Source organism: Ammospiza nelsoni, chromosome 27 (genome assembly GCF_027579445.1).
Source record: "Ammospiza nelsoni isolate bAmmNel1 chromosome 27, bAmmNel1.pri, whole genome shotgun sequence".
Classification (NCBI taxonomy): domain Eukaryota; kingdom Metazoa; phylum Chordata; class Aves; order Passeriformes; family Passerellidae; genus Ammospiza; species Ammospiza nelsoni.
The window spans coordinates 3,919,160-3,938,482 of record NC_080659.1 but is presented as its reverse complement, the minus strand read 5'-3'; the positions used below and the strand labels follow the sequence as shown (position 1 = coordinate 3,938,482).

Below are 19,323 nucleotides of genomic sequence, written 5' to 3'. Positions count from 1 at the left end.
ACCTAAATCTTTCAGAGAAAAAGAATTTATTGCTCTCTTATCAGAAGAAACGAACTTCTTCCCGCCTCGAAGGCGCTGTTGGGATTCGGAGGAAGAAGTTGACGATGACCAGAAAGAATCCTGTGTTTGAATGGAATTTATGCATCATGTATGAAGTGTATGAATATGCAACAGGCTATTGCTTTTAAGGGTTAATCCTTTGTTAACTGTGTCCTTTTTTGGGCTCGTGCTGCCCAGAAAAAGGTACCTGGACCACCCATAACTCTTTGTATTTGTTGTCTCATATTGTCTAAATCCAAACTGTCCAAATTATTATCACTCCAATTGTATTACTATTTTTATAACCATTTTATTCCTATTAAAATTTTACAAACAAGTGATTGGGCGTTTTTCACAGACGCTTTGCTGAGGGCCCGAACAGAAACAAGCGCTTTATTGGAGCACCAGTCCCACCCGCATGCTGGGCCCACGCTCCCCCGGGACCTCCGTGCTCCCACCCGTGTGCCGGTACCGGGAGCTCCACGCATCCGGTGATCGGTGCCAGCCCGCGGGGATCCTGTCCTGTGTCACCTGTGCTCATTGTCCTTCCAGGCTTTGCCTCCCGCGGCAGCTGCTCCCCACCTGCTCCTTCAGCGACAACCGGGGACAGCAGTGACACTCCGGAGGGCTTGGAGCCACCCGGCTGTCCCAGTCCCGGGACGGCGGCTACCGGGATCTGAACCACTTCCACAGGCGTCGGGACACGGCAGCGGTGGCGATGAGCCCCAAGAGCGATCCCGCTGTGCCCATGGCGATGGCAGGGCTGGAGCTGAAGGAATCTGCAAAGACACGGGGCTGTTACTGCATGGAAGTGCCGAGGGGTGAGCGAGTCACAGAATAATTCACTGAATAAAATTCACAGAATAATCCACAGAATTAATAGCATAATTCACAGAATTCATAGAATAATTCACTGAATAATTCTCAGAATAATTCACAGAATTCATAGACTAATTCACAGAATAATTCTCAGAATAATTCACAGAATTCATAGAATAATTCACAGAATTTATAGAATAATTCACTGAATAATTCTCAGAATAATTCACTGAATAATTCACAGAATTCATAGAATAATTCACTGAATAATTCTCAGAATAATTCACTGAATAATTCACAGAATTCATAGAATAATTCTCAGAATAATTCTCAGAATAATTCACTGAATAATTCACTGAATTCATAGAATAATTCACAGAATAATTCACAGAATCACTGGGTTGGAATACACCTTCAAGATCCAGTCCAACCCATGCCCCAACACCTCAATTAAACCATGGCACTCCAAGCCCCAAAACAAAGTGCAGCACAAGGTGTGGGGTTTTCTGGTAACTTAATTTCTTGAGGTCTAGGAAGGTCTGGAGAAGCTTCCTGGACATCCCCCCAACTGTGGCACGGACACGAGGGGCTGCAGCCCACCCCAGCGATAAGGACAGGGGTCCGCAGACCAGCAGCACTCACCATCCACCACCATCACCTCCAGGCTGGCCACCTGGGCGCGGTGGTGGCCCCGCAGGACGCACTGGTAGCGTCCCTGGTGCCAGGGCTCGGCGCTGTCCAGCCGCAGGGCGGAGCTGCTGCCCGCAGACTCCTCCCGGTACTGCCCGAGGGCTGCGGGGGTCCGCAGCCAGCGCACCGTGGCGTTCCCGGTGCACCGAGCGTGGCACTCGATGCGCAGAGCCCTGCCCCGCGTCCCGGTGGGAGGCAGCGACCGCATCTGCAGGCTGCAGGCGGGCATTGTCCCCAGAGGTGGCTCTGTCGCCGCAGGGAGGGTGCTGGTGGCCACATCTGCCCTGTGGGTGCTTGCCGTGGGGTCCTGGGGCACTGAGGGCTCCGTGGAGGGGGCATTGGTGACAGCAGCCAGATCCTGAGTGGTGCCAGCATTGGGGTCCCGTGTTGTGGTGGGGTCACCTGTGGGGACACCTGGCCCTGGAGGGAGGGCTGTGGTGGCCACGGTGGCTGTGCTGGGGCTCCCCGTGGAGGTGGCCACGGCTGGTGTCATCACAGCTGCAAACACAGCAAGCCTTGGTCACAGGGGAGCTCAGCTCGCTGCAGCCCCGAGGTCCTCCAGCCCCAGAGCAAAGGGGCAGTGCCAGGAGGGACGGGGATGGGAAATTCAGGAATGGTGCAGCTGCTTGGCAGAGCTATTTTGAGGAGCACAGGGCACTGGGGGACATGCAGGTTGTGGTCCCCTGCCCCTCCTGGCACTCACCCTCAGCCCTTGCCACCAGAGATGCCACCCTGCTGAAGGTCTCCTGCCCGACACGCAGCGTCACCTCGCACCTGAACTCCATCCCTTCTGCCACCTCTGTGCCCTTCACCGGCAGGCTGGAAACGATGCTACACAGCTCCTCCTCATCAGGATCCTCGCAGTCAGGGTCTGTAAGGTTCTCCAGCACGTGGTGGCCCCGGTACCAGGTGAGGACCAGCCCGGTGGGGGGGTACACCTGCGTGGCTGAGCAGGTCAGGGTGGCAGGGTGCCCTGGGCGCAGGGTGTGGGGAGATGCCTCCAGGCTCAGCGTGTCTGGGAGGGCTGAAAAGGAGTCAGAGCAGGGTCAGGGGTGATTTTTAGCTCAGGAGAAAAAGAAAAGGGCTGCCCTGGGGATGCAGGATTGTGCTGGGAGGAGGCAGTGAGGGATGGGCTGGGGAGTTGTGACAGCGTTCACAGGGGTCTGAGGATGAGGGAAGAGATGAGGATCTGACTCCATCTTTCAGAAGGCTTGATTTACTATTTTATGATATATATTATATTAAAACTATACCAAAAGAATTGGAGAAAAGATTTCATCAGAAGGCTGGCTAAGAATAGAATAGCAAAGAATGATAACAAAGGTTTGTGGCTTGGCTCTCTCTGAGCTAGCTGGGCTGTGGTTGGCCATTAATTACAAACATCCAAAATGGGCTAATCAAAGATGCACCTGTTGCATTCCACAGCAGCAGATAATCAATGTTTACATTTTGTTCCTGAGACCTCTCAGCTTCTCAGGAGGAAGAAAATTTCTAAAGAAAAGAATTTCCATAAAAGATGTCTGTGACAGGCAGTGCTTACCATAAACCTTCAGTGTGACACTTTCCTTGTAGTCCTTCCCATGGCATTTGCCCTCGCAGAACTTCATGCCCTCCGTGGCCACCGTGGCGTGCTGGATGTGCAGGATGCTGTGGGTGGAGAAGGAGGAGATGGTGCCCAGGGCTGTGTCCAGCCCCCTCCACTCCACCTTGCCCCCTGCACATGCCAGGGAGCAGTTCAGCTCTGTCGAGCCCCCAAAGGGCACCACGGGCTCCCGAGGTGTCACCACCATCCTGTCAGCAGGGCCACCTGGGCAGGAGGAAAGTGCAGGGTCAGGGGACAGCCACCAGCGCTGGGACAGCAGCGGTTTGGGGACAGGGAGCTCCTGAGGCTGTAGGGTGAAGCGAGGAGAGCAGCTCGGGGGTTTAGGGTGGCTCTCGGCCCCATGGCACTCACCGCTGCAGCCCCACAGCGAGCCGAGGAGGAGGAGGAGGAGAACAGGAGCCGGCTCCATCACCCACAGGGCAGCAGCAGCGCTGGTTTTCCCTTCTTTCATTCCTTCCCCTCTTTCCAGCTGCTGGCCGGTGCTGTCTCCTTCTGGTCGCCGGCTCCAACCTCAGCCCTTCTTAAGCCCCGCAGGAACCGCCCCCAGGAGCAGCGGCCCCAGGATCTCCACAACTTCCCGCCCGAGGGGTATTTCCAGAGGGAGATTTCTGATTTTCTTCCAAGTTCAGCTTTTGCACAACACCCAGCCGAGGGCCAAGCCGGCAGCCCCTCCAAACCCAGGAAAGTCCCTGTCCTGAAGGGTCCCTGTGAAACTGCAGGGCCCTCATCACCCCAGCAGGGAGCCCTGCCAGGCACTTTTAACACCCCAGGATGTGGCTCAGATCCAGCTCTATCCCTGTTTTTTTACAGGGATCATTCCCTCAGAGGCTCTGGCAAACCAAATTTCCCCTGACCCCAAGAGCTGCTATGGCATTGTGGAAAGGGCCCTGCCAGCCCCTGTCCCAAAAGCAGAGCCAGGATCTGTGGTCAGATCTGTGCTGAGCTGATTATTCCTGTTATTCCTAAAAAATGGCATTTTCAGGGATGGAATCAGTGTTCCTGTGAGGCTTGGTCTTGTACAGATGGAGAAAGTGTCACCACAGAGAAGGTGTTGAGCATCTGCATTATCCAGCGTCTGTCCTGAATCTGGCATCACTGGATCTGTCCCTGCTGGATCTGGCACTACTCCCTCATTCCTGCCCAGCTCCCCATGGAAGAGTGATGGCCAGCCCTGTTGGGGAGCTGATTATTCCTGTTATTCCTCAAAAATGGCATTTTCAGGGATGGAATCAGGTGTTCCTGTGAGGGTTGATCTTGTACAGATGGAGAAAGTGTCACCACAGAGAAGGTGTTGAACACCTGCATCATCCAGCATCTCTCATGGGTCACTGCTGGGTCTGGCATCACTCCCTCGTTCCTGCCCAGCTCCCCATGCAGGGATGAGCCCTGTTCTGCCCCATTCCCACCCTGCCAAAGCTGGGGAAGGTCCCAAAGGCCTGAGGGAGGGATGTGCCCATCTCTGCACCCAGTGCCACCACAGGACTTGGACATTTTGGACACTTCCCAGCTGGGAACTGCTCTGAGAGGCAGCTCCACGCACTGGGCGTGCCATGCATCATTTTAGAAGGTCATGCCATTAATTCTCTCGAGGGCCTCAGGGCAAGGAAAGTGCTCTGTAAACACTTCCCACCAAATGTGCTCACTCAGCCGAAGCAGGTGATTAATGGTGCTGGGCTTTTTGTTCCTTCCATCCTGTGTTAACAGAGCCACATCCCGGATTTTCCAGCAGCCTCCAGAGCCCCCCTGGCCAAGCCTGGGATAAACCATGGCCAGGGCTGCTCCCACACTGCCAGGATCTTCCCAGAAATTTGTTTGGGAACCTTGGGGACACGCACAAAAGTGGTGCCAGGGTTTCGCTTGCCTCTCCCACAACCCTGATTGTGGCAGCGATGTGATGGGAAAAATACCTGAATCAATTCTGAATGAGAGCTGAGCATTTAGGGAAGCACCTCATCTTAAAAAGAAGCTTTTTCAGACTTTCCTGGACCTTAAGAAATTAGTAGTTACAAGAACCTTGTGCTGCACTTTCTCTGTTTTGGGGCTTGGAGTGCCACAGAGGGGGCAACACAGTGGAAAATGGAGTCAAAACCTGAAAATCCTCCAGTTCCAAGGGCTCAGCCACAGAACCAGGGGACTGGTCCAGCTCAGAATGATGTGGCAGAGCTCCCAGAGCAGCTCTTGCTCACTCTGAGTGGTGAACCCACCATAACCCCTGCTCCACCTCCTGCTTGGTGGAATTCAGACCTTCCCCACAGGAACAGCACCAGGTTGCGTGCACAGGGCACAAGGAGCAAGATTACACACCGGGAGTGTTTTGCAGCCCACAGGAAGCCTTTGAAGGAGCGAAGGCAATGCTGCTTTTCCAGACTCAGGGGCCTGAACACCTTTCCTGGAGGCAGATTGTGCTTCCTCCCTCAGGGCAGGCAAAACTTTGTGCAGAGATGCTGCTCAGGAAACAAAACAGCTCAGTGTGGAGACACAGAGCACCAAGGGAGCAGGGCTGGCTGCAGCACAGGATACCCCCAGAGCCCCTCGGGTTGGGGTCTGTCACCAGAAGGGACGAAGCTTTGCCCCAAGAGCCACCACACTAGTGCAGGATGTTGTTGAAGGGTGGTCAACACCTGCCCTTTATTCTCCAGCCACCTCACGTGAGACAAGTCACAGGTTTTCTCTCAATTAAAGATGGAAACAATAAAACAAAAGCTAATTCAGTCTGGAGGAAATGCATACAGAAGCACCAGGCTGTGTAATGGCTCATTTTTCCAGGATACCATCCATCAAGCACCAGTTCCCATCCCAGAGCTGACTTGGAAGTGTTTATATTTTTTTTTTGGATTATATTAGTCACTTAGGACTATCCTCAGCCGCCACAAAGAGTGTTTAAATGAGTCAGATAAGATCTAAATTAGGCCTGGCTGAAAAATTAAGACAATAGGAGTTGAGATTACTAAAACCAGGCCAGGAGGAGGCTGCAGTGGGGCAGGGACTGCTTCCCATCCTGGGCTAGGGCAAGGACTGGTAACCCTCACCCAGCTCTCCCAAATCTATCCCACATCTTAATTCTCAAGGGGAATTTAAATTCTGGGCAGAAGCTGCCTGGTACCACAGGTGATGGAGAGGAATAAGGACAGAGACCTTTGACACAACAGGAAAGCAGCAGTTTAATAAATAATCCATCAGAGGGAGAGATTAGCCAGTTCCAAACACAACCTGAACCAAAATAAATACTTTTCATCATTAGCTTAAAAAAAAAAAAAAAAAAATAAAGAGAGACACAAACACACGTGATGGTGAACAGTGAGAGAGCAGAGGTGGGGCCAAGTGCCCACATTTTAAAGATACCACAGCTGTCAACAGCCTTTGGAGTGCAGAAAAAGAATAAAAACAGGGAAGTAAAAAGTTCCTACTTTGCAAAATTAATGGCAGAAGAGAAAGCAATGGTGTAACTCAGGTTTTTAATGCAACAAGATCAGCTGAAACTCACTCGACCTGCCAGGGCTGCCGACAGGCAAATTGAGATGATTTTTGCCTCGTGTTTGGGCATTGCTGTTACCATCCCAGATTTTGAAGTCCCTTGCAGACAAATCCTGGGAATCCCAACGTTAAACAGCCAGGCTCAGGCACTGCACAGCAGATCAAGCAGATTTTAAGAAAAAAAAGACTCCTTTTTAAAAAGTTGCTTTTTCATAGAAAGTAACGAGAATTGGCAAAAACCAGCTGAATGCTCCACACAGCCTTTCCAGCCTCCACGTGGGATGCTGCAGAAGCACCAGCCCTTCAGAACAAGCTGTTCTTCATCTGGCTCTGGTGACTTCAGCTCCAGCACTGCCTGGCCCAGCTCCTGCTCTGTCCCATGGAGGCAGAGCAGGAGGGAAGGGGAGGCACCGGGCCAAGGCCCCACCAAACCAGGTGAGAGGAACCCCAAGAGGGTAAAAGGGGATCCCTGCTTGCTCCCTGCACCTCAGAGCCCCTGCTGCCAGCTCTGCACACCAGCACAAGCCACTTTTCTGACGGGGATGGCACCTGTGAGGTCCTGCTGCTGCCTGGTGCTGTGCGCCCTCCATCCACCCACTGCCGTATCCCCATCCCAGCTGCACCAGTGCCATCACTGGTGACCAGTGGCACCAAAACACTCCAGGCCCACCATGTCAGCATCACCAGAAGCTCAGGGGTGAGGGACATGAGCTGGGAAAGAACATTCTGGACAGTTCTGGGGTCTGAGGGGAAGGAGAGGCTAAAAGGCCACAGGCAGCAGCAGTGGTGAGAGGGAATGAGATCAGAAACACATTGGTTTCAATAAACTATAAGGGAGAGGATTTTTAAAAATATATCTCTATATACTTTATATCATATAAATTATGCTCATCTTTTTTGTAACGTGTCGCTGTATCGTACCCGTGAAGCTCTGAGGTAACAATTCTACATTTTTACTTCATCTGTGTGTGAGGGAAAATCCTACTTCAGCTCACTTTAACCCATATAAATCATCAGATTGCCAGGACTTGAGAAAAGTCCCGTCTAAAAAAGGCATTTTTGTGAGGAACAGAGGTGGGGGAACTGCTGCCTGGAGGTGCAAGTGACAGGATTTCCTTCAGGATAAAAGCTTGCCATGCACACACAGTACTGACCATCCACTCATGTTTGGGAATTGGGAGTGTCACCACAAGGAGCTTGTGGGAAGGGAAAAATGGAGTCATGGCAGGTCAAGGAAGTTTCTGCTGGCTCTGCTCCTCCCCAGACCTGCAGCCAGATCCATCTCAGCATCCCTCAGTGTCCCAGCTGCTCCCAGTTCTGAGCACAGCAGCTGCCACCAGGCCAGATCAATGCAGAACAAACTGTCAATTCTTTCATTTAAATACCCACCTCTGATAAAATGGCATTTGCAGTCACTGCTGTGTCAGTCACTGCCTCCCTTTTGGCTGCTCTCCCCTGGGGAACCTTCCCGAAACCCACAGAGAGGGGACCCCAGGCAGAGAACAGCCAAGGCAAGACTGGTTTGGCTGCTGCACCCTCAAATCCTTTAACAAAAGATTCCTGAAGTGTCCTTGGTTTGGTCCTTACTTCCCAGAACTGCTCAATGCCACCACTTTTATTTACTCAAATCAGAACAATTGTTTCCTGCCCTCTGCCACATTTCTATAAACAACCACACATTCCCTGTTTGCCTCAGCTCCTTTCAGCACCTCCTGCTCTTTCTGAGCACAGCTGAGCCTGCAGCAGAGGTTGCACTTCCACTGTTCCACCAACAAAAGCCTCCACAGCAGGCTCAGAAATGCCACATGGAATCCAAACCAACACAACCTTCACCATCAGGATCAATTAGGTTGAGAACAAACCAGCTCTGGACACTCTTTGGGTTTAGCATCAGATGGAAGGAGCCCAGAGGCAAACCAGCATGCTTTACACAATGCTCAAGGTAAACAGACATTTCTGTGACCTTTCTCCCAGGAAACCACTCATCTCCAAAGTGCTCAGCACAGCCAAGCTGTTTCTCCAACCTGCCAGAGAATTGTATCTCCTAAACAACCCTCACAGCTCCAGGAAAAGATTTCTGAAAATAAATTCTTCTACCTACTGCCAGTGGAGGCAACAGGCAAATGCCACCTCAGAGTGACAAGAAAAAAAAAAACCAAACAAACCACAGCCATTGTGGCCATGCAAGTGTTTGTAATTCGTGGAGTTGCCCTTCTCAGCTGCAACTTCTTCATTTTTCTCCTCTTCATCAGAACATGAAGTCAGCAGATTTAGATTCTTTTGGTCTAAGTCTCACTTGGGGCAGAGAGGAAGCTCAGAGCTGCACCCCCTGTGCCTCACACACCCCCTGTCCCCTCAGGGTGACACCACAGCAACAGCTCTGGCAGGGATGAGGCATGGAGCAAATGCCAGATTTGATTCCAGGGGCAGCTCCCACCAAGGCAGAGGGTTTAGCAGGGCACACAGGGCTCACTCACAAGGGCAGGTTTGCCTTCCAGAACAATCCCTCCAGTGGAGCAGCTCCCTATCTCCCCTCTCCATCAGCACCAGGTGATACAATTCCATTTTTTGCACCAGCTGGGTGTATTTGGCTCAGAGGGACACCTCATCCCTCCTCAGTAGCTGTTAGTGGCACAGTCTGTGACCTTGGATCCCTCTCCCCTTCCCTGAACTCCTGCTCAGTCCATCCTCGATGTGGAGTCGAGCCTGGGGCAGCTCCCCTGTCCCACCTCACACACTGCTGTCCTCCAGGAGGGGCTCCTTGCCATCTGACCCCCCAGCTGGTGGGCTGTGGGGGTGAGCCTGAGCCCCTGCACTGTGCTTCTTGTGGCTGCCTGACCTCAGGGCCAGGTTGTGTTCGGGAATGAACAGAGCCACCAGCAGCGACAGCAGCACGGAGCACGCCCCGAACAGGAAGGGTGGCCCAGGGATGATGCTGCTCTGGAGAGAGACAGAGAGACAGGAATGATTCAAGCACGAGGGCAAACCCAGCCCAGAAAACAGAGTGAGAAGCTGAGCAGGTACCTCATCTGTAGGGTTGGCCATGTTGAGTTTGGAGGCCTTGCCCAACGTTTCCACCTCGGCCATTTCGTTCAGCTCCACGTGGAAGAGATAGAAGACAAAGCCATAGAGTGCTGGCCCCAGGCCATTGCACAGACCCCGAATTCCAGTGATCATCCCCTGCACCACACCTGGGGACAGAGGGAAAACAAGGGAAATGCCTCCAGCTCTCCAAAGAAAGCGAGTTTCTTGTTTAATTCAAGTGAGTTTCCCTTGTTTTATTCCAGGATACGTATTTAGAAACAAGATCAAGCACTTGGATCTGGGCTGATGTGCAGGGGAGGGGTTTGCAGATGAGCAGCTTCACTCAGTGCCAGGTTCTAGAAAAATCAGTAATGCGGGGCTTGCTGCTTTGCAGGCTGAAATAAGCATGGGCACATCAAGCAATAATTTCCAATGAACTAGAATTTAACTGAGGATTCAGAGATGTACTGTGAGGCAGGCAAAATGCAGCAGCCTCCTCTGGGTGTGTGGTGTTGCCCTTCTGAGGCATTTTCATGACTTGGGAGTTCCCCAGTAAAGCACCAGCCGTGGTCAAAGATAAGAATGTGAATATTGCTGTGAGCACAGCTGGCACAGATGTTCCTGCCAACCCCTCCCCTCCTTGTGCCAGCTCCATCAGATGTGTGTCACTGTCATATTTTCCCAAAAGAACTCTTTGCCCAGGATTGGCTCCTGGGAAGCTGAGAAGCTTCAGAGAAAAATGAAAATAATGATTATCTGATTTGCTTCTCCTGTCTTTTGATGCTTTGGAATGTGGTTTGGACATTGTTAGATTTGCTTCATGTGAATTGTTTTGACTTAATGACCAATTATGGTCAGGCTGTGTCAGGACTCTGGAAGGAGTCACAAGTTTTCATTAGTATCTTTTTTAGCCTTCTGTCTGTATCCTTTCTCTATTCTTTAGTAGAGTTTTAATTTAGTATTCTTAATATAATATATTAAGAATATAATATATAATAAAATATTATATTTTATAAATTATATTAATATTATTTATATATTCAATATTTCCATTTATATTATTTATTTACTATATTTATATATAATAAAATATTTAATAGAATATATTATGTTCTAATATATTATTATAATATAGTATTATATTAGAATATATATTAATATTATTATAATATATTATATTCTTTATAGATCATAAAATAATAAATTAGCTTTCTAAGAACATGGAATCAGATTCATCATTCCTCCCTTTGACAGGGTCTCAAAATATTTAGCCTTCTGTCTGTATCCTTTCTCTATTCTTTAGTATAGTTTTAGTTTAGTATTCTTATTATATTTTTAATAGAATATATTCTATTCTAATATATTATTACATTATTATATTATTATATTTTTCTAATATATTGTTATAGTCTAATATATTATATTCTGATATTATATTCTTATATTAATATTATAATATTATATATTTTTATACTAGAATATTATATATTTTATTTATTATTATTAGAATATTATACATTATTTTATTATATATAAAGAACATAATACATCTGAATATAATAAATATTCTAACATATTATATTCTTTGTAGATCATAAAATAATAAATCAGCCTCCTAAGAACATGGAGTCAGATTCCTCATTCCTCCCTTCGACAGGGTCTCAGAAAATATTTAGCCTTCTGTCTGTATCCTTCTCTATTCTTTAGTATAGTTTTAGTTTAGTAGTCTTAATATATTTTTAATAGAATATATTCTATTCTAATATATTATTACATTATTATATTATTATATTTTTCTAATATATTGTTATAGTCTAATATATTATATTCTGATATATTATATTAATATTATAATATTATATATTATTTTATATTAGAATATATTTTATTTATTATTATTATTAGAATAATATACATGATTTTATGATCTATAAAGAACATAATACATCCGAATATAATAAATATTCTAACATATTATATTCTTTATAGATCATAAAATAATAAATCAGCCTCCTAAGAACATGGAGTCAGATTCCTCATTCCTCCCTTTGACAGGGTCTCAGAAAATATTTAGCCTTCTGTCTGTATCCTTCTCTATTCTTTAGTATAGTTTTAGTTTAGTAGTCTTAATATATTTTTAATAGAATATATTCTATTCTAATATATTATTACATTATTATATTATTATATATTCTTATATTATTGTTATAGTCTAATATATTATATTCTGATATGTTATTATATTCTTATAATATTATATATTATTTTATACTAGAATATTATATATTTTATTTATTTTTATTATTAAAATATTATACATGATTTTATGATCTATAAAGAACATAATACATCCGAATATAATAAATATTCTAACATATTATATTCTTTATAGATCATAAAATAATAAATCAGCCTCCTAAGAACATGGAGTCAGATTCCTCATTCCTCCCTTTGACAGGGTCTCAGAAAATATTTAGCCTTCTGTCTGTATCCTTCTCTATTCTTTAGTATAGTTTTAGTTTAGTAGTCTTAATATATTTTTAATAGAATATATTCTATTCTAATATATTATTACATTATTATATTATTATATATTCTTATATTATTGTTATAGTCTAATATATTATATTCTGATATGTTATTATATTCTTATATTCTTATAATATTATATATTATTTTATACTAGAATATTATATATTTTATTTATTTTTATTATTAAAATATTATACATGATTTTATGATCTATAAAGAACATAATACATCCGAATATAATAAATATTCTAACATATTATATTCTTTATAGATCATAAAATAATAAATCAGCCTCCTAAGAACATGGAGTCAGATTCCTCATTCCTCCCTTCGACAGGGTCTCAGAAAATCCCCCAGATGTGTCCCCAGGCACTCACCCTGCTGGTCAGGGTCTGTGCTCCTCGACACCATGGCACTGATGGCTGGGAAGGTGATGCTGGACATGGCAGCCACAGCTCCTGCTGCCCACATCATCCTGGGGAGGAAGAGGCAGCTGTGAGGAGCAGCCCTGAGCCCTCACCCTGTGCTGCTGCAGGGTGGGAGAGGCCACAGAGGGACAGAAATGTGGGCAAACCCTCACCAAGGCTGTGATCCAAAGCCATACCAGGCAAGCTGCAGGATCTGGAAGCCCAGGCCCAGCAGGATGGTGTTTTTATTCCCTATGGAGCGCATGAGAATTCCCAACACCACTGTCTGCAAAGAAAAACAGGAGTTTTCAAGGCAGGGGCAAAGAAAGAGGGCAGGAACCTGAGGGATCCTTATGGGTCCCTCCCAGTTTTACATCTTTGTTTCAAAAGTCTGTGTTGCCAGAGGAGTTCTGACAACTCTCATCTCAGAAATTTTGGACTGCTCAAGCTAACACAGAAGTTGCTTCTCACCTGAGCCAGTATAGAGAGAATTCCAACGACACCAATAAAGGCTGCTACAGTCTCTGAGGAAAAACCAATGACCTGTGAAAACATCAAAGAGGGATTTTCAGGCAGATTTGTACCAAGAGCCCCTCCATCAATGTCACTGATGTTTACTGAACTTCCTTCTCAGGGGCCTGCACATTATTAACAGGTCTGACATAGGAATCAAATAGAAGATTTTCCTCTGGCTGAAAAATGGTTTTAAATCACTGCCTGAAGGTGGCAGAGCCAGGATGGCCAGGCAGACACCAGCAAGGAGCCAAGCCAGGCTTGCCCCAGGCAATGCCCAGAGCAGTCAGCATTCACACATTCCTCAGGAGAGCTGGAACAAATCACTATTTCTTACAATTTCAATATTTTTTACAATTATTGGCCAAGAAAAGCCACCTTGGGACAGGTGGCACAACTCTGATTGTATTTATAGAGCTCTGACTGTATTTATTTCCTGCACCCAGAGCTTTGAGAGACTGACCTGTCTCAGGTAGAGGAAGAAGCTGGAGTACTGGCCGGCCTCAGGAAGGTAGGAGAGAAAAACTGTGATGCAGATGAGCAGCACTGTGGAGTCCTGACCCACCTTCCTCAAGGACTGCAGGGAAAGGGGTGGGGAACAAGGAAAAAATGTTTTAAAATTTGACTTTATATCAGTGAAAAATCTCCAGGTACAAAAACAGCAAAACCTTAAAAAATCAGCAGGACTAAAGCAAAGATTAAGCATTACCAGCACACAGGAAAAGAGAAGTGTTAGATTTTCTACAAATTTTCTACAAATCCATTTCCCACACAGCAGCAGGCTGTGAGCAGCACTGTGGAGTCCTGACCCACCTTCCTCAAGGACTGCAGGGAAAGCGGGGAATGAGAAAAAGTTTTAAAATTTGACTTTTTTGACAGGTACAAAGACAGCCAAACCAAGGGCTTAACACCTTAAAAATCAGCAGGATTAAAGCAAAAATTAAGCTTTTCCAGCACACAGGAAAACAGCAGTGCTGGATTTTCTAGAAATTTTGGACAAATGCATTTCCCACACGGCAGCAGGCTCACTCACAGCAAATGGGTCAGCTTGTTCCCAGGAGATTGGGGCTCCCCAGGAGACAGGACGCATCTCCTCAGGCAGGGACTCGGGCACAGCCAGCAGGATGAAGCCAATATCCAGCAGAGCCACCCCTGAAGCCAGCACAACCACCAAGGTGTCACCGTAGGCTTGGGACAGGTACGCGCCGATGGCCGGGCTGGTGACCAGGCTGGCAGCAAACGTGGCTGACACCTGGAAAAATAAAAATTCCCTACAGCTTCTTCTTCCTACAGCACATTTCCTCCTCCTCAGTGAGCCAGGGAACTCTTTTTGGCATCTTTGATGGAAAACCCATTTCCTAGAGCCCATTTCCTCCTCCTCAATAACCCAAGGAACTCCTTCTGGTATCTTTGATAAATAAGAATTCACAGCTGACAGATTCTCTTGGTGCAGCTGGGCTAAATTCTAGCAAAAAGGGAATCAAAGCTGTCCTAGGAATGCCTGGATGGTGCTGTAAAGCTAAATTAAGGGCAGGATCACAGCAAGCATCACAGGCTGCCCTTCCCTGGTGTGGAAAAGGGAAGGGCCAGGCTGGTTCAGACACAGCCAGCACTCAGAGTGGGCAGCTATCAGTCTCCCCCTCAGAGTTAAACCACAAACATAAGGACAAGGAATCTGTATGATCAGTCAATAATCTCCCACCCTCATTTTATATCTCTCCTACCTTCAAAGCCCCAGATATTTCTGTCAAGAGCCAGGCCAGTGACTCAGCTCCTTACCAGGCCGTACGCCGTGCTGCGCTCATGCTCCTGCGTGATATCAGCAACGTATGCAAAAATCACAGAGAAGGTGACAGCAAACACTCCAGACATGGAAATAACAGCAAAGTACCACCTGCAAGAGCCCAAGGCACAGTCAGAGAGAAGCCACACCATGGCCCACAGCTGCTGAAGCTGAGCCTCTGCTTTGTTTTGCCTCCAGTCCATCCTGTTCCAGTGCACCAGAACGTGGAGTCTTGTCTGGAAACCCCTGAAGTTTTATCATTTATTTTCCCTAAATAATGCTCAGTGTATTATTTCCCAGAAATAATGCACTGAGTGAGGAACAAGCACAGAGGACAGAACAACCCTTAATTCCCAATTAAACCCTCCAGAAGCAGACAAATCAGTCTCTAGGCTGAGCATCCTCCTCCATTCTTGAGATGGATGAGATTCTTCCATCTCACCCTGAAAGGAGCAGCTGCAAACCCTCATCCCTCAGCCCCTCCTCAGACCCCTGGGGCTGCACTGAGGGGGAACTCACCAGGGGCTGATCTTCATCAGGGGAATTGGTGCACACGTGAAGAAGACGGTGAGGAGGAGGAAGGATTTCCTGCCCCAGACATCAGAGAGAGCACCAATCAGTGGGGCACTTAGGAAAGAGAGCAGACCCTGGGATGGACACACAGACCAGAGGACAGAGAAACCCCTCAGTGAGAGCTTCCAACTTTCCAGGAGCTTTCCAGGAGGAAACAACCCATTCCTGATTGCTCCAATGCTGTTACAACAGAGCAGTTTAATAAAATCCCCAAAACCAAATCCTGAGCACTCCTGCTCCCTCAGAGCTCTGCTCTGGGCACCCAGGCAGCCCTGCCAGGACCTGGAGAGCTGCTGGCACAGCTCCAGCATGGCAACAGCTGCTGCAGCTCTGGGGAAAGCTTTCCCTTGTATGTGGAGTATGTGGAGACAGGACAATGAGAAGACAGGGCCATTAAGCACAAATAAAATTATTCAAAGCCTTGCCATGTCTCCCAAGCCTGCAGGGCAGAGCCTTTCAGTGCTGGGGCTGTTTTCCAAGATCCTGTTGGGAGAGACAGTCAAGAATTGTCTGTGCTGCCTAATTCCTCAGTCAGAATTCAGGAATATTCCCTGTTCACAGGGAATATTCACTCAGGAATATTACAGGGAATATTCACTCAGGAATATTACAGGGAATATTCACTCAGGAATACTGCCTGTTCACAACTGTTGCCTGCAATTCTGCTCTAGTGCAAGAAACTCCCCAGTCCCACAGCACATCCCAACCTGGAGGTCACTGAGGCCACTTGGTTTTAATTTCTATCACCAATAAATTTAGGAATCACTGATTTTCATTCTGTTATGCTCCAGAGGATGGGCATAGTGCTGATCTCATGCTGGTGAGATTAATTCCAGCTGAAACACTCATCTGTTGTAACTCCACATTGTCACTACTGCTTAGTAAAATCAGCTGTCCCATATCTGTGTCCTCCCTTTTGCATCAGGTTTGCCAGAACCCTCCCAAAGTGGCCAAATATTGGCTGGCATCAGCAAATTATATAAATAAATAATGGCTTGTTCTTCTTGCAGATTTAAAGGAAATCCTGGAAGGAATATTCCTCACCTTGACTCCATGAATCAGACCATTCATCAGGAATGTGTGCTGAGGAAAAGTCTGGTGTAAGACCTGCAAAGGAAAACAAACAAAAACCAAATGAAAAAGTCAGAGCGAGCAACTTCTGCAGAATTTCTGTGAGCCAGAGGACTGGAAGGGCAAAATCCAGGGAAAAGGGGAAATATCCTGCCAACAATGCCTCCATGTGAGGAGCCTTTCCCAGTATGGGAGATCACTGCCTTTAAATGCCTTTAACACTTTGCAGGTGTATAAATTACTCCAGCATGCTCAGAAAGCCTTTCCCCATCACCTGAACCCCCTCTGGTTTTATTTTATGTCACCACATCCCTTCTCTGTGTATCCCTTTGTGCTGTTTGCTTGATTTTATATTAAAATATAAATAATATTTCTATTTTAATATAAATTTAATATTAACATAAATATATTATTGAATATAATATTCATATTTTTAAATTCTATTTATAAATATATTTTCTATAAATATATAATAGATATTTTAAATAAAATTTATGTTCATAAATGTAATTTAAAATATATTTTATATACTTATATTTATATTATAATTTTATTAAAATTTATGTATGAATTATATAAATATATAAAAAATATAAATTAAATATAAAAAATAAAATTTATATGAAATTATAAATTATATATAATATATAAATATATAATACATAAATATAAATAATATTCTATATATAATATATTTATATTTTTATATATATAATATAGAGAGACATTTCAATATAAATATATATTTAACATAAATATACATATGTATTATATATATAAAAATTATATATTATATAAAATATAATATACATTATATTATATTATATATTTATATATAAAAATAGATATTTTAATATAAATGTTATTTATATTTTATATTTAAATATAGATTTCTAGACTAATGTATCTAAATGTATTTTTTGCATAACCAAACCCTCCTTTTCCACAGTTCCCCGGTGAAAGGTGGTGCTAAAACCGTAATTCTCAGGAGAGCTGCCATGGGCACACACTCACCGTCAGCATTGGCGTGGTCAGCAGCCCCCAGGCAAAGAACTCCAGGAAAATCACCACCACTGCATGGTACACACTGGGCTCCCCAATCCCCTGGCGCTGCAAAACACAGGAAAATAAAAAATAAAAACCTTTCAGCAGCCTCAGAGAGGGCTCACACAGCTCGGGGTGTGGTGGTGATTTCAGGGGTCTCAGGATGAGGGAAGAGATGAGAAGCTTGACTCCATGTTTCTGAAGGTTTATTTATTATTTTATTATATGTATCATATTAAAACTATACTAAAAGAATAGAAGAAAGGATTTCATCCTTTCATCATCCTTGAAAGGAATGGAATGACAATAAAATCTTGTGACTGCTCAGAGAGCCCAAGCCAGCTGACTGTGATTGGCCATTAATTAGAAACAACCACACGAGACCAATCCCAGATGCACCTGTTGCATTCCACAGCAGCAGATAATCAATGTTTACATTTCATTTTTGAAGCCTCTCAGCTTCTCAGAAGGAAAAACCCTAAAAAATGATTTTTAATAAAATATATCTGTGACAGGGGGATCCCGGACACGAGCGGAGGCAGCGAGAGACGCTGCTCTGAAATGATTTTTTCCGTTCACAGCCAGCCCAGGGTGCTTCAATCCACCCTGGCGGTCGGTGCGGGGTTCCCTGCCCGGTGCCGCTCCGGTTTTGCCGCCCAGGCAGCGGCGCAGACCGGCAGGTGCAGCGCCCATCACGGCATCCTCAGCATCCGCCGCGTCCCGGCCCGGCCGCCGCAGCAGCGGGGCCGGTTTGAGGAGCGCGGCCCACCGGGGCCAGCCCGCACCGGGTACCGGGTACCGGCACCGCTCCGGTGCCCGCCATCCCCCCGCCATCCCCCGCAGCCCCGCGCTCACGCCGGCCCCGTCCCGGATCACGATCTTCTTGGCCAGCAGGACGCTGCGGTTGAGCCGCTTCTTCTTCTTCTTCTCGCCGGTCATGGCGCCGCCGGGCCGCTGCCGCTCACCGGCCGCCGCGGCTGCCCCATCCTCCCCGTGGCGGGCCGGGCCGAACCGGAGCGGGCCGCGCTGCGCAGAGGCCGAGCCCGGGCCCGGCACCAGCACCGGACCGGGACCGGCACCGGGCGGGGAGCGCCGGGCCCGGCGCTGAGGGCGGCCGTGCGGAGCGGAGGGGGCGGCTCCGCCCGCTGGCCCCGCCCCCCAACCGGGAACAGCCACTTCCGCCGCGCCGCTCCTCGCGTCTCATTGGCTGCTCCGTAGCTTCGTCATCGGTCATTCTGGTCTGTGATTGGCTAGACCGGTGGAGGGGGCGGGGATTTCTCGGTGGTTTGGGCGGGGCCGTGACGTCACGGTCCGGCGGTGGCACCGGGAACGGGCGGTGGCACCGGCAGCGACCCAGGGCTCCGGGGAGCCTTGGGGGGCGGCTGCTGCTCCGTCACGGGCACCGCACCCGGCTGGGGCAGGCCGGGTCATCAAGGACACGCGGCCGCCCCGGGGCTGGCGGCACCGGCAGGGCCGCGTCTGTCCCGGCGCGTCTCTCCCGGTACCGAGCTGCTGGCTCTGAACTCAGCACCGGCATCCTGGCGTGGTGACAGCCAACCACCTTCCCAGGACGATCCCGTCTCATGGATCCCATCCCATGGAACAAATCCCATGGATCCCGTCCGATTCCATCCCCAAAAATCCCATGGATCCCATTCCATCCCGTCCCATCCCATGGATCCCATCCCGTCCCATCCCATCCCATGGATCCCATGGATCCCATCCCATCCCATCCCATCCCATCCCATCCC

General features: G+C 47.2%; 2 protein-coding genes across 3 annotated transcripts; both read right to left on the bottom strand.

Moving 5' to 3' along the window:
* Positions 1-324: 324 nt before the first annotated feature.
* MADCAM1 (mucosal vascular addressin cell adhesion molecule 1) lies at positions 325-4,847 on the bottom strand. 2 transcript variants are annotated; one of them, XM_059489783.1, is made up of 5 exons: positions 3,503-4,847; positions 3,089-3,355; positions 2,252-2,572; positions 1,501-2,046; positions 325-818 (listed from the first exon to the last, which is right to left on the bottom strand). In XM_059489783.1, the coding sequence occupies exons 1-5, from the start codon at positions 3,600-3,602 to the stop codon at positions 706-708; spliced, it is 1,347 nt and encodes a 448-aa protein (XP_059345766.1). In that variant the 5' UTR covers positions 3,603-4,847; the 3' UTR covers positions 325-705. The 2 variants fall into 2 exon arrangements, with proteins under 2 accessions (XP_059345766.1, XP_059345765.1); XM_059489782.1 differs by having other exon boundaries at positions 3,089-4,847.
* Positions 4,848-6,287: 1,440 nt separating this feature from the next.
* Positions 6,288-18,703, bottom strand: LOC132084421 (hippocampus abundant transcript 1 protein-like). Its single transcript, XM_059489480.1, has 12 exons — positions 18,428-18,703; positions 17,543-17,638; positions 16,502-16,564; positions 15,404-15,531; positions 14,881-14,995; positions 14,135-14,353; positions 13,565-13,678; positions 13,060-13,131; positions 12,762-12,874; positions 12,559-12,656; positions 9,650-9,816; positions 6,288-9,565 (listed from the first exon to the last, which is right to left on the bottom strand). Exons 1-12 carry the CDS (start codon positions 18,509-18,511, stop codon positions 9,356-9,358), a joined length of 1,479 nt encoding a protein of 492 aa, XP_059345463.1. The 5' UTR covers positions 18,512-18,703; the 3' UTR covers positions 6,288-9,355.
* Between the last annotated feature and the right edge of the window lie 620 nt (positions 18,704-19,323).

What these genes read in the sequence shown, in the direction of transcription:
- LOC132084421 (XM_059489480.1), bottom strand. Translation starts at nt 18,511, where the DNA reads ATGACCGGCGAGAAGAAGAAGAAGAAGCGGCTCAACCGCAGCGTCCTG. An exon ending in TGATCCGGGACGGGGCCGGC is followed by an intron (nt 17,639 to 18,427) that starts GTGAGCGCGGGG and finishes TGTGTTTTGCAG; the next exon opens with CGCCAGGGGATTGGGGAGCC. An exon ending in TGACCACGCCAATGCTGACG is followed by an intron (nt 16,565 to 17,542) that starts GTGAGTGTGTGC and finishes TTTCCTTTGCAG; the next exon opens with GTCTTACACCAGACTTTTCC.
- MADCAM1 (XM_059489782.1), bottom strand. Translation starts at nt 3,602, where the DNA reads ATGAAAGAAGGGAAAACCAGCGCTGCTGCTGCCCTGTGGGTGATGGAG. An exon ending in TGTCACACTGAAGGTTTATG is followed by an intron (nt 2,573 to 3,088) that starts GTAAGCACTGCC and finishes ACTCCTTTTCAG; the next exon opens with CCCTCCCAGACACGCTGAGC. An exon ending in TCTGGTGGCAAGGGCTGAGG is followed by an intron (nt 2,047 to 2,251) that starts GTGAGTGCCAGG and finishes CTGTGTTTGCAG; the next exon opens with CTGTGATGACACCAGCCGTG.